Source organism: Sus scrofa, chromosome 8 (assembly GCF_054392235.1).
Source record: "Sus scrofa isolate SSC_HxYL_T2T_F1_AM1 chromosome 8, Sscrofa_HxYL_maternal_Yorkshire_Landrace_v2.0, whole genome shotgun sequence".
Lineage (NCBI taxonomy): Eukaryota > Metazoa > Chordata > Mammalia > Artiodactyla > Suidae > Sus > Sus scrofa.
The window spans coordinates 109,784,994-109,799,582 of NC_139390.1; the positions used below are offsets into that span (position 1 = coordinate 109,784,994).

Consider the following 14,589-nt stretch of genomic DNA (forward strand, 5'->3'; position numbering starts at 1 on the left):
TCGTCTTGGTGGTGGAGTAAGTAAATGCATTATTTAAGGTAAACATCAGTTAAGGCTAGTGAGCTAAAAGGATGAGAAAACCAAAAATGGCTGAAGTGGGATGAAAGACTAGATCTTTTCTTAAATGGGTTTTAAATTTTCTTTTCCTTTTTTCCTTTCTTTTTTAGGGCACACCTGTGGCATATGGAAGCTTCTGGTCTAGGAGTTGAATCGGAGATGAAGCTGCCAGCATGTGTCACAGCCATAGCCAACACCAGATCCGAGCCGCATCTGTTACCTACATTGCAATTTGAGTCAGTGCTGGATCCTTAACTCACTGAGTGAGGCCATGGATCAAACCTGCATCCTCATAGACACTATTTTGGGTTCTTAACCCTCTGAGCCACAATGGGAACTCTTTAATTTTCATATTGTATAACTTCAAAACATAATGTTTGTTTTAAAAACTTACATCAGTACTATGGCTCAAAATATGAAGAATAAGTTGTTATAATTATTTTGGAAATTATTTTTATTTCCTAATGTACTGAGAACCAAAATTAGTTACTAGCTAGCTGCTTGTTTTTAAGATAAGGAAAAATCCTGATAAATTTAAGGTAAAGAAATCTGATAAAATCAGAGAAAATCTCATATCAGAATTTTAAATTTCTGATAAATCTGGAATTAAAAGAAGAAAGGTATGGACTCTGTAGCTTGATGAGATTTTGTATAGAATCAGTATGAAAATAGTTTGATAGGCACAATCTTAGAGTATTTTTTTTCCCAGTACTTGAATAGATTTGGTATTATTAACATTTACAATCTTATGTCAATTGTCCTTTTCCTGTCACTGTTTATATATTTTATACAAATAAAATTTTAAGTCTAGAAAGATATATAAAGACAAACCAGGTGACACCAATAACACTCTGCAACAAAAATGGCTAAGGCAGCATGTGACCACAGCTCTCATGATCTACATAGTTCTTGCATGGTTTAGTGTGACTTTGTTTCAAGTATCAAATTTCAACAACTCAATTTCCTTGGAGAATTTTAAGTGAGTTTAAAGAGCCATACTTCTGTTTGAAAAGACAAAAGGAGGATAATTTGCCTTTTCTCCCCCCCAGCTCTTGTCCTTCCTTCCTTAAATTTGGTATAAAGATATAATAGGATCTTCACATTTGTGAATTTGTGCTAGTTAAATGGAGGGAAGTTAGAAGAACTTGGTTGAAATTGGGGTAATATCTTATTTAGATGGACGAAGTTATCTGCTTATTTTGTCTCCTAGTGAATACAATATGGGAATCTGTTATTATCATTGTTTTCTGAAAAGGGAAAATATGTGCAAATACTAGTCTGTCTTTATATACTACATGTGTTTTATAACTTCCTGAGAAATATCATTGTCTTCTAATTGTGCATATTGATCACTTAAATGTATTTAAAATAGACCACTACACTTTAGACATAGCAAGTTTAAAAAGTACCATATACTCCCTAAATATAGCTTCTAGAGTTGCTTTCCTATAAACATAGGCTATTTAACAAGATAATAAAACCCTCCCAGGAAACCAGGGCCTTAAGGGTAGAAAAGGGTAGCCATTCTGGCTCCCCCATCCCAATCTAGCTGCCTTTCTGAGAGCTAACCCCCCAGAATGTCTGAAAACTTGGGAGTTGAACCCATTTCCCGTCCATTTCATTGCCGACCAAGGACTGCTTTCGGGGACCTCCAGGTTAAGGTCGTGAGAATATGCTGAGGAAGGAAAGGATATTACAGTCCACTCCTCTACTGGGCTCAGGGGCTGCTCTGAAGGCCAGAGGGAGAGTGGTGGGTGGAGGGGAGTTTAGGAAGGGCCCCAGGAGCAGCTCACACTGCTGAACCGAAGCCTTTTGTCACAATTACCTGCTTACCTCAAACCCCTGCCCTAGAAATAAGTATTTTTTTTCTTAATAAGTCACAAATTTTATTATATTTTACTTCATTTTTCTTTTTTAGGGCCACGCCTGCGGCATATGGAAGTTCCCAAACTAGGGGTTGAACCACAGCCACAACAACTCCAGATCTGAACCGCATCTGTGACCTACCCTGCAGCTTGCAGCAACACCAGATCCTTACCCCACTGAGCGAGGCCAGGGATCAATCTAACCAGCATCCCCATGGATACTAGTTGGGTTCTTAACCCACTGAACCACAACAAGAGCTCCAAAATAAATACTTTTTTCTTTTTTAAAGTTCATGGTACCTTTAGAAAATTAGCTAATTCAATCCCCACATTTTCCAGTTAAAGACACTGAGCATCTAAAAAGGTCAAAGGGTCTCCCTGCCCCCATCAAACAGGGAATTAACAAATATGGAATTGCATATTTGTTGGAAAAATGGCCTTTTATGATCATGATAAATTGTTAGAGCTGTAAAGCTAACTTTTGGGAGAAAGCAACACTAAATTGGGTACACATGATGGGGAGTTACTAGCACCCTGCTGTTGCATCTGTTTCTCTTATTCAACTTTTTCATTTCTAAGGTGAGAGGACTTTCAAGTGTCATCACTGTGATGCTACCTTTAAGAGGAAGGATACATTAAACGTTCATGTCCAAGTGGTCCATGAAAGACACAAGAAGTACAGATGTGAGCTATGTAATAAGGCATTTGTTACACCTTCAGTGCTTAGAAGTCATAAGAAAGTAAGTAGAAGCCTTCTGTGAGTTTGAATGGATTACATATTTAAGCAGTATAGGTGTGTATGTTAATTATCATGTGGTAATTAATTTTATATGAATTTATCAACATATTTACTCAAAATGACGAAGGAATATACAGTTGATACTAGCTTTTCAGCAAATGTCTGTTTTCTTCATTTTATCAGAGGAGGTATATTTCTTGTATAAAAGCAAACCTAGATTTAAGTATAGAGTCTACATGGTCCTAGCCCATGCTGATAGATGGGTCATACGAAGTACTTGATGAATGGGAGGTTATCAATTTGTATACGTTTTTGGATTAACAGAGGTTTCTTTTTAAAATATATTGAGAAGAGCTTTAATAGTTTCTTTTCAAAGCTGGTTCAGATATTTATTGATAAGTTATTACACCGAGCTCTCCTGGGATTGGAAGAGTCCTTCATCTTAGATTCTAGGATTTAAGGAAGTTTCTGGTACAGAGTAGAGACTTGGTAAATATTAGCTCAACTCCAATAAAAGGATGTTCTTACTGCTAGTTACTTGGAAATTGTCTTATTTTACATTAATTGCCTCAAGCAAATCAACAGGTTATTTGTTGACTGGATTTTAGGTACATTTTTTAAAATACCGAATTTCGTATTACCGTAAATGCAGTTAAAGGTTTCAATGTTGACTTTAGAAATGGCATGAAGTGTGGTAGTTTTCTGCTGCTCAGTGTTCCCTGCTGAGTGAATGTGAAGTGACTTCTGTGCCGTTATGGCTCTTACTGGTGCCTATCCTTAATACAGCTGTTTCAAAAGGGCTGAATTGTATCTTTCTTTTCCTATTTCTTCAATGCTCGTAGTGATGATAGTCTTCTCAAATCTCTGAATACGTAAGCTTTATTTGGATTGCTTTTTTGTGTGAATTTAATAAACTATTGTGTTTTAATAAATGAGGGAAAATTATAGTGAGTTTTCAAGAAAGATACTGTTTGCAATAACATTGTTATAAAGTATATTTTACAGTGCATTGTTCATTTTTGTCTGTATATTTATCCAGTATTGTCATAGTGATGTTTCCATGCTTTCTTAACTGTATATAAGGTATTTCAGTGTTACATTGTCAGTATCTTTTGATACCAGCCAATCCAATTTTGTACCTAATAATAATATTTTTGATTTAAGCCAAAAGGAACATTTTAATTCTTTTTATTAATATTGCCTCAGGGTCCCGCAGTTTGAAATTTATACCACTTAAGAATAAGTAGCCGAAATCAAGTAAGCAAACAATAAAATACTTATGTAGCAGCAAAAGAAATCCTTTGGATTTTAAAAGATTTTACAAATAAATTGGTAGTTGCCTGTTTGGAATAATCCAATGTTTTAATAATACATGTATACAATTTCTAAACACTCTTACATTAGTCAGGAAAGAATTGCCAAAATATGCCTCTTCTGTCAACAAATGAGAAGAACACAGGTCTGTTAAATGTTGAAATGTATCATTTCCTTTAAATTGAACCATAATGTTGACCATGGGAGTAACAGTTCTTACTGAGGTGTAAAGAATGTATAACTTTTGTATAAGAACTTGTAGTGGAAATGGAAAGTTAAGTGCCTGCCTAATTCAGAATCAAGATGTCTGTTATAGACAGTGCATTGGCTAGTGTGGCTGTTGATTAGACTGTATTCCTCAAATTTGAGTGTAGTATAAGTCTTATCAAGGGAAAAAATCTAAAGGACACTAATGACTAGGCTATTTCATTTATAATTCTTAAAAATTACAAATATGATAGTGTATATCCAAATACAGATTAGAATTCAAATGTAAAAATTTACAAATTAAATATCAACCATAAGGTTATGAAACCATTTATATTAAAAGTAACAGTTAATTTAATATGGAAGATGAGAATGTTTTGCAAAGTTTGTGGTTCCTTGAGGTTGTCAGGTGATGACATAATTGCCCCACCTCCTTTTTCTCTATACCTGCCAGCCTGTCTTTACCCTCTGGGAACACATCATTTAAAAAAAAAACAACAACAACAAAAAACCTTTCGTGGGAGTTCCTGCTATGGCTCAGAGGGTTAAGAACCCAGCTAGTATCCATGAGGATGTGGGTTCGATCCCTGGCCTTGCTCTGTGCCTTAAGGATCTGGCGCTGCTGCAAGTGGATATGGCATTGCTTTGGCTGTGGCATAGGTTGGCAGCTGCAGCTTCAATTTGACCCCTAGCCTGGGAACTTCCATATGCTGCAGGTACTGCCAGTAAAAAAAACCAAAAGACAAAGTAAAACCAAACAACAACCTTTCTTGTTCTTTTTACACTGGCTCCTGGCAATTCAAATAATAGTACTTGCCAGTAATTTACATTGAAACAAATGCAAACATAGGTCCTGGAAGTTCTGTTTTGTGATGGTGGTGGTAACCCAGATGATCCACTGTATATGCTTTTATTAATATTTAGGTTACCATTGAAATAAAAAATAATTCTAAAAGCAATTTGAGAGAGAATGTGCAGAGATCTGAAGTAATTGCCTCCTACTCTCCCCCTTTTTCCCTTCTAAGTTTGAAAAACGAGATTTGAAAAGTAGCTCTGACCCCCCCCCCCCGGCCCCCCCATTTATTGGAACGACCTGTTTTGATGTTGGTAACGTGGTTACCTGATGAGATTGTGAGCCAAGTTTAAAACACTCCGTCTGCCTCCTCTTTTGGGAGAGGTCACCCTTTTTTTCTTTGAACTCTTAACATTTTATCGAAACTGGCTTTTGGTGATACTGGTTCACCTTTCCTTGTGTGGTTATTTTATCCCAAATTAAATATGTTGAGGGCAGCAGTGATCTTTCACATTGACTGTTCAGTTAACACCTGCTGATTTTAAAGATGAAATCAGATTTGTAGTCCATTTTGCTTTGCAGTAACTTCAGTCCAGTCTGACAAACATAATGCAGGTAACAGATTACTTTACTGAGGTCAGTTCTGTCCTCAAGTGTTAAATGTACACAAAGAATGTGAAAAAATGCTCCTAAGGAAGTATTTTTTGGCAGCAGTCAAGGGCAGCTGTAGCCCCATTTTGATTATGTGGTTTTGCTAGCATATACTGGTTTTATATAACTTAATCATTTTTAGATGGGGGCTCCATAAAGCCCTAAAGAGTAAACTACAGCATTATTTTCAAATTAACACTAATGTGTGATTCTAAGAGGGTTTTTTTTTTTTTTTGAACCAATGGGAATACCTGTGATAAATTGTTTAAAATCTCATTGTGATATCAAATCATTAAAAAAAAACCATAATCCCGAGGGGGGAAAAAAGTATTTACTTTTGTCAGAGGCATGTAATCATTTTTACCTAATTCTTTATATTTATCCTCAACTCTTTTTATTCCTTTCCATTTAGACACATACAGGAGAAAAGGAGAAAATCTGTCCATATTGTGGCCAGAAATTTGCCAGCAGTGGTACACTGAGGGTTCATATCCGTAGCCACACAGGTATGTAGATTGTAATTGGTGACAAAAACAGCATAGAGAAATCACATTCTGTGAGGATAAGGAATTTGTAACTTAACAAAATTGACTCTCAGCTTTAGAATTAATCTTGCCTGTTTTCTCTCTTTTAAAGTTTTATAGAATCTACTTCCTTACTCTAGAAAAATTTTGAATAAGTATACTTCCCCAAACTAAGTTAAATATATAAAGTGGGAACTGATTAATGTTTGGTTGTGGTATAACTGTGATTTACTTTATATATTATTCTAACAGTTTTCCTTCTTTAGGGAACCCATTACTAAGGAGGCTAAGGGCCTCCTCTTAAATATCTCTCCAGTAGCTCATGTCAAATGTGGCCTTTTAAAATTGAAAAAGTCCTTGGAATGTGGCTTGAATGCTACAGGATTTGACTGATTCAAGAGTGATGTGACCATAGTATCTATTATGATATGAATTGCTTACTGAAAGGGTTTTCTTCACTTCTTATGACTTCTTGTGTAATTTTTCCCATGAAAGAGGGCTGTGCCCTACTGAAGGGTGAATGAACAACTCAATATTCTTGAAAGAGCTTTGTTTGGATTTTATCTTATTTAGAGAAGTACTTAAAAAACTTGAAAGAATACTCCTACTTTTGGTAGCTGGATTATTGGGTGTGAATCTTAAGTGGTTCTCAGTAGCTAGACTGTTTGGTAAACTGTGTGTCTGGATTACACTGCTGAAGCTTTTTATTCAAGAGCCATAGTATTGACTTTCTTTACTGTTGTGTCACCAGTGTTTAGTGTAGTATCTAGCACAATAACTGTGTTATGAATGAAGAAATGTTAGTTTAAGCAAGCAAAGAATTAATACTGTGATTATTATACATAGATGGAGAAAAAGTACAGCCATGCAGTATAATTTCCTATTTTGGAAATTTTCTGGTTATAGCTGAAAGACGTTGATCAACTTAGAATTTGTCATCTTAGAATAGCCTCTTAAATACTTCCAAAGGAAACATGATAACCAAGAGCAGGTCAAGCATTATACATGATGCCTGTGGAGTAATGGGTTCCCTAAAGAAGGAAAACAAGTCTTGCTTAGAAGTACCCAGAGCAAGTGAGGTTTTTCAGGGCAAAGTCTGGTATGTGTAGCAGAAGCAGAACACAACAGAAGTGAGAAGCAGAAGGAAAAGGCAGCAGAAAACCATGTTGAGGACAGGTGGACTTAAAATAGTGCCAGACGCTGTTAGCACTGCGTCCTGATTGTACAGAAGAGGCAAGTAAATGATGAAGAAAGAGGAGGAAGCCCTGAAGTCTGGGGGCTCTCTCCTCTCTCTTCATCATCTCTCAACCTAGCAGTGTGGTCTTTTATGTCATTGGGCACCGCTCGTCCTCATTGTACCAAAGGCCGTGTAGAATTGTGGTGAGAGTGAAACCAGCAGCGTTCCATTCTGGAATGTAATTTTTAGAAGACATCTTTGTACGGCCCTGAAAATGTAACTTAAAATTTGTTCAGCAGATTTTGTCTGTGTGTGTGTGCTTGTGCATATAATTTGTGTACGGAAGGAGGACAAGTAGGAAATGGGGAAAATATATTATTTCTGTACCATAGTAATAAGCTTATGGTAATGTCCTGAAACATCATGTAATTGAATTATAATTGGCATAGTATGTTTTTAAAAGGCAGTGATTACTGTTCAGAGTACATTGAAACGTATTTCAGCATAGGAAGGATTAATCCAATCATAGAACACTTAATTATTTAAAATAACTGTGTATGTAGTATTTTACAGATTTTGGCCTATTGGTTTCTGATCCAGAGAAATGGCCACCTAAATTCAGACAACAGTGCTAAGGCACAGTCAGCCAACATACACATTTAAATAAATAAAATTAAAAGGTGGCCTATGTGTATATGCACACACAAATAGTGGTATAATTATTTAAAATTGTTATTTATAACTAGATTTTTCTGTTTTTTTTTTTTTTTTTTTTTTGCCTTTTCTAGAGCCGCTTCCCGTGGCACATGGAGGTTCCCAGGCTAGGGGTCGAATTGGAGCTGCAGCTGCCAAGCCTAGGCCACAATCACAGCAACGCAGGATCTGAGCCGCGCCTGCAACCTACACCACAGCTCACGGCAACGCTGGATCCTTAACCCACTGAGCAAGTCCAGGGCTCAAACCCACAACTTCATGGTTCCTAGTTGGATTCGTTAACCACTGCGCCACGACGGGAACTCCTAGATTTTTCTGTTTAAAATCAGACTCATTTCATTTTCATACTTTACAGTTCTTCTTGGAGTTACATTGATGGGAAGACTTTGTTTTTGGTGACAATTGCCAGGCAGCATGGTTGGGGCTGTATTTGAAGTAGTGGGCACCATCCAGCGTCAGTGACTGCAGAGACCTGGCAGGTTGCTGGTGCCTAGGCTTTCACAACAGTCCTGGCATGGATTTCTTTTCTTATAGTTACACTGCTCAGAGAAAACTCAGATGCTTCTGAAGAAGCAGGATATCATTACTTCATGTTTAGTCATCTTGAAAAAGGAATTCTATGAAATTTACAATTCTCATGGATTATTCAGAAGTTTTTTTTTCCCCAAAATATTGGAAAGCATATATATTCTTTATGAAAGAAGGTGTCAAGAATTGATCAGGCTCACCCAATTAAGCTGTTATCCTACTTAAAACCTTTCAGTGTTTTCCCCTTACCTTGTGCCAGTGACCATCCTTTGCACTTGACATCCCAGGCTCCTTTCCTGGGCTTCTTTCACTATCTTCCATTCTCCAGTTATACTCATTTCTCCATGATGTGTTATCTGACCATTGTTTCACCTCACTAGGTCGGCATGCTCTATCTTGTACTTCTCTCCATACAGCACCCTTCCAGTGCTGGCACCTCTTCAGTAGTTTGTAGATTCTTGCTTCCTTACAGCTGTGCCCTTATTTGTTATCTTACTTGTTTACCCCTCAGAGCACTGTCTGGCATAGAGAAAGTACCAAGTGAATGCTTCTGGAATAAATAAAAGAATATACAAATAGATTGCAATGTGGTAGAATAGTGGAACGTATATTGGCTTCATAGTGATAAGTTCCAGGTTTGAATCCAAATTTAATTGACCATAGAACCATTTTTTTCATGTAATACCTACAAAAATCTATAGAATTCACTTCAAGGAATGTTAACATCAAAGACTAAAATTAATAAATTGTCTATCAGCTGTCTCTCCCACCCACAGTATAAAGTTAGGCCTTTTTCTTTCCATTCTTCACCTCATTGCTTCATCATGTAATTGGTGCGAGACAGATTGTATAATAAATAATAGTTCAAGACCAATGCATATAAAATTACAGTACTTGAATGAAGGAATAGAGAACAGTATTTAGCGAACCAGTACTCAAGCTTACTATGACTCCTTTTAGCTTAGAATTGAGTAGTTTTTAAAATTGTCGTTAGAAAAAAGATATAGGAGTTCTAGTCCTGACAAATGCCCCATCTGTTTTGTTTGATAAGTGGATTCTACAGGAACTGAAATAATTACAAACAATTGTGTGATGTATGATAGTCTCCTGTACTATGTAGCCTCCTATCCACTAGACATTTGGGGACTCCCGGTGTTTGGTATATATGAGTATCTTTTCTCAGTTATGATGCTATACTTCATCTGTTCCCTAACTAGATTCTAAGCTGAAGGGCAGGGCAGATCAGGCTCAGGATTTTAATGAGGTTTATTGAAGGAGAGGAACTTTCTCAAATATTATCTAAGTTCCTTTCACAGCCAGTGTGATAGGCTTTATGCTTTAGAGCCAAATGAAAGGTGTTTTGTGTTGTAAATTTTTTTAAGCAGCATTCATTTGTTCATTTACTCTTGAGTCATCTTTGCTGTAGACAGTAGCATACAGAGAAAATGATTAAATTTAGTTTCATCAGGTTTTTTTTTTTTTTAACTTGGCTTTGCACTTTAGGGGATTTTATTTCACAGCAAAATTGAGGGGAAGGTACAGAGATTTCTCATCTACTTTCTCTATGCATGAGTAGCCCAACCACAGTGCTCTGTTTGTTAAAATTGAGGACCCTACATTGACCAGTCCATAGTTTGCATTACAGTTCATTGTTGATGTTATACATTCTGTGGATTTGGACAAATATGAAATGACATATGTCTATCATTATGATATTATCCAGAGTATTTTCACTGTCCTAAAAATTCCCTGTACTTTGCCTATTCATCCAACAATTCTCAACTGCTGGCAACCACTGATCTTTTTACTGTTTCTGTAAATTTTCATTTTCCAGAATTACATGTAATTGGACAGATTACTACTTTTTTTTGAGGAAATGATTATTAATTGATGGCTGAATTTTTCAGTGAGGTGGATGTACATTTGAATACATTGCAATATGATGAGATTTTTGTAGGGATAATTATCTTTTTTTCTTTTTTTTTTGGAGTTGCACCTGCAGCACATGGAAGTTCCCAGGCTAGGGGTCGAATCTAAGCTGCAGCTGCCACCCTACACCACAGCCACAGCAATGCAGGATCTGAGCCATGTCTGCGACCTACACTACAGCTCACAGCAATGCCAGATCCTTAACCCACTGAGGCCAGGGACCAAACCCACAATCTCATGGATACTAGTCGGGTTCGTAATGTGCTGAGCCACACTAGGAACTCTCATTTTGTTTTTTTATGGTATTCGAACTGGACATCAATATTTGGGGAAACAAATTCTGTTTAATAACATCAACTAATACTAAGTTTTTTGAAAAGGAAATATGAATTAACTTTATTTTTCTTCCTTCCGGTTTGTCAGTTGGTATCTTTCATCATTTCCTCTCTGGAATAGTGACAGTATTGCTTTGTGAAGCATTAGGGCAGTTTCCTTCATATTAATTTTCTTGGGAAAATTATTTTTTATTTTACTGATTCATGACTAATGACCATTCTATAAGACAATGATTGCTTAGATATTAGATTACTACCCATCATTTAGTTCTGGGAGGAAACTTAATATTTACATCTCTGTTATTTTGTTGTTGTTGTTAGTAGTGTTTAGAAATTACATTTAAAAATATCCCTCCAACTAACTCTTTCACTTTCTGATGTATTTTTTTCCTTTACTAGCTTAAATAACCAGCCACTTGCATCTTTGCTTCATCATCTTTCTTCTCTATTGCCTGTCCTTTATTCCCATTTTGTGTGAGGATAGGGTGAAGTATGACAAAACTTTGTATTTTCTATTAACTTTGAAAATGTTATTTTTCACAAACCTTGTATCTACCTTCCTAAGTCTGCTCATTCTTCCTAATTAGGTGATTAGAATAAGGGCATGCAGGGCAACTGTGCATAAGACATCTGCTTGTGTAGATTATTAAAATATGAGAGTCTTCACTTTTAGAAAAGTTTACAGGTGCAAGCCTTTTAATTGAACTAATGCCCAGCAAAATACAGTAATTTGCTAAAATTACGTAACTTAACATGTGGTTCAACTAGAACAACTGAGACTCAAAGTTCTTCCAGTGTATCACATCGTAGATATTTTTATTTTATTCTTTACCAAACCTCCTAACTCTTATTGTTACTCTTGAACTTACCCTAGAATTACATACATCCCTTCCGTAATGTTGGATGATATTATCATGTTGATAAACAACCAATTGAGTATAATAATCTTGTCTTAGATGCTTGAGGGTCTGCAGTTTGTTACCTATTGTCTAACCGAGCTCTTTAACTCTAGACATGGAGAAACTTCTGCACCACTAAGTCAGTCATCTATGATACCTTATTTTATACCTGATTCATGTCCAGAGCATGGATCCTAGAGTCAGATTACAGGTTTTCAAATTCCATTTTATTTATTGCCTCCCTGTGTGAGCTTTCACAAATTGCTTAACCTCTTCAAAACCTAGCTTTCTCACCTGAAAAACAGGCGCAATAACAGTACCAACTTCATAAATTGTTTCAAGGAACAAATGAAAGTGTAGGCAAAGATCTCTGCACAGTGCTTAGCGTAGTGTAACGTCACACACTGTATAATGTGAGCTGGTGCCACCAACTTCACTGTGTTTTATTTTTGTTGTTTATACATGTATTTAATCATAGGTATTTATATTCTCTTAATATATGATCTGACCCTCTATTCCCAGTGTCATCATCATCATCATCATCTTTTTATAACCCTTAGCAGCAGCATATAGATCATCTCTAGAATATAGAGGAGGATTTACTGTCAAAAAGGGCTGCCTTGGGGTGAGTGTATGGATTGTGTGTTGCCTTCATCATTAGTGAAGGTGAATGTTTAGGTCTGCGTCTGGCAGGCAGCTCTGTAATTTATCATCCAGTTTCCTAAGCTGGAATGACAGAGATGGCACTCTGTGGGTCAGCTGAAATAGTAGAGCACATTCTCCTGTTGGTTTATAGCTTCCTAGGGTCAGTGAAAGCTGGGGTTAATTCCACAAGGGAATCCACGGACTGTGACATGAATTCCATCAGTTGTTCATAAATTATGAAAGAAATTCTAGGAACTGCTTTTGGGACTTTAAAGCTCTGGGCCAGGAGGTTAATTACTTGCCTACAGTTCCAACCAACTTTCCATGTTAATAGATACCGGCTGTGTTGGCCCTTCTGTTATAGGCTTGCTTTTGCACACAGTTACTTGAATGTCGTAATAAATCACTGTCCTAGAAATAAGTAATTTTTTGGTAACTACTTGTGATCATCTTAGAATTAAGGAATTGGTATATTATGATTTGATTCTATGTGGATTTTAGCCACTGTTTTTCTTTCTTCTCTAACAATTTTTCTAAAGGAATTTTTTCATTCTTTGTAGAATATTTGTCTAGAGTTTTAAAAACAGTAGTATAAATAAGTATAAGAAACTATAAGATGATAATTCATAAACAAATTTCAATTATAATCACAAATGAAAATTTAAACTTATCTTTCTACGTTTTTTTGGCTGCACCCATGGCATGTGGAAGTTCCCAGGCCAGGGATCAAACCACGTCACAGTTGTAACTCATGGCAGAGCTGTGGCAACCCCAGGTTCCTAACCTGTTGTGCCATGTGGGAAGCCCTCTTTTTACATTTTTATAATTAGATAACATTTGTATGTTGAGAGGGAATTTATTTTGCTATATGTCATTTCTAAGTGGTTAATTACTAACATTAGGCCAAATCAAAGTTCTTTTACCTACAGGTAAAAGTTAAGAGTCGACAGAATAATTGCGTGTAGAATCTTCATAGAAATAAAAGGGTTTTCCCTCCATCGCACTTCAGAGATTGAGATTGAGAGCTTCAAATTTTCCCTAAGAAGTCTTATTTATAGGAAATATCTTCAACTGTGTGATTCTTATTTTCATGTGATTTTGACACTTCAGATCATTTCTGATCAATCACAATATGGAATATACCATCTTTCCTCTTTTTTTCTGTATTCAGCTCCTCCATGGTTGATTGTGGGCTAGTAACAAGCCTGTGTAATGAGTTAAGAGAGACATTCATTTTGACTTGCATTGGAAATATGATTATCTCTTTTTACTTTTTTCAAAAATATCAGCGGCCCTAGTTTTTTAATGTGAAAATTCTATTGCTCATGTCAAGGTTCATCATAGGCTTGGAAATGAGACACATAGGAAAGAGTGACAGAGTGACATTTGTCTTGGAATGTAGTGTGATGAACAACCATCAAATGAATTAATATAGTCATAGAGACTCTGATAAGATGGATCATTGAAAATATACCATCATTTATGTAACTATTTTTATTATTTTTTTGTAATCTACTGAGATCCTCAAAAAGTAAGCAGCCTTTGCAATGGTTTTCATTGTCGAAACTGTATTTCAGCAGCTTTATTGGTAAATTATTAGCTAATATTATCAATAGCTACCTCTATTAAATTTGCAGCACAGCATTTTCCTTTAGTTTAGGAAAACGAATGGAAATTTGCTTTCCTCTAATATGTGCTTTCTCTTATCATTCCCCGCTGCCATCCCCACCCCAGAACAACTTCTTTCTGTTTAGTTTTTGTGCAATTCTGAATTGTGCCTCAGGGCTGGGGAAGGTTTTATAGCTTCTCTAGGTTTTGGATAAAGAAAATAATTTTCTGGATCTCTTGCTGCTCAAAATTTTATACTCTTGATCCTTCCTTGTGGGCACTATGAATAGGAAAACCCCTCTGTGTGGAGGCTCCTAGGGTTTAAGTGCTTCACCATGTCCGCTGTGCACAAACTATGCTCATAAATACTGGGTTAAATAAAACTTCTGGTAGAAATTCTTAAAATGGAAAACTGCTACGTTCAAAAGTTAATGCTTTTTCTTACTAAAGTCTGACTCCCAACAACAAAACCAAATCAGTAGTTACTTTTCTTCCCTACCTTCGCTTTAAAGTGCCTCCTCACATAGCACTGAGGAGAACTCATGTAGGAGTTTTTTGTCCTTGGTCAAAACTTTTAAAACTTGCTTATTGTCTCAATTGTTCC

At 36.3% G+C, this 14,589-nt stretch overlaps 1 protein-coding gene across 12 annotated transcripts in view; it reads left to right on the forward strand.

Annotated features, from left to right (window-relative positions):
• The window catches only part of PRDM5 (PR/SET domain 5), a 192,796-nt gene that overhangs the window by 128,134 nt on the left and 50,073 nt on the right, over positions 1–14,589 (forward strand). For all 12 annotated transcript variants that reach the window (XM_021101643.2, XM_084973071.1, XM_084973074.1 and 9 more), the window contains 2 exons: positions 2,502–2,662; positions 6,039–6,132. In XM_021101643.2, the coding sequence (XP_020957302.1) occupies positions 2,502–2,662; positions 6,039–6,132 (255 nt within the window). The remainder of the gene's footprint in view (positions 1–2,501; positions 2,663–6,038; positions 6,133–14,589) is intronic.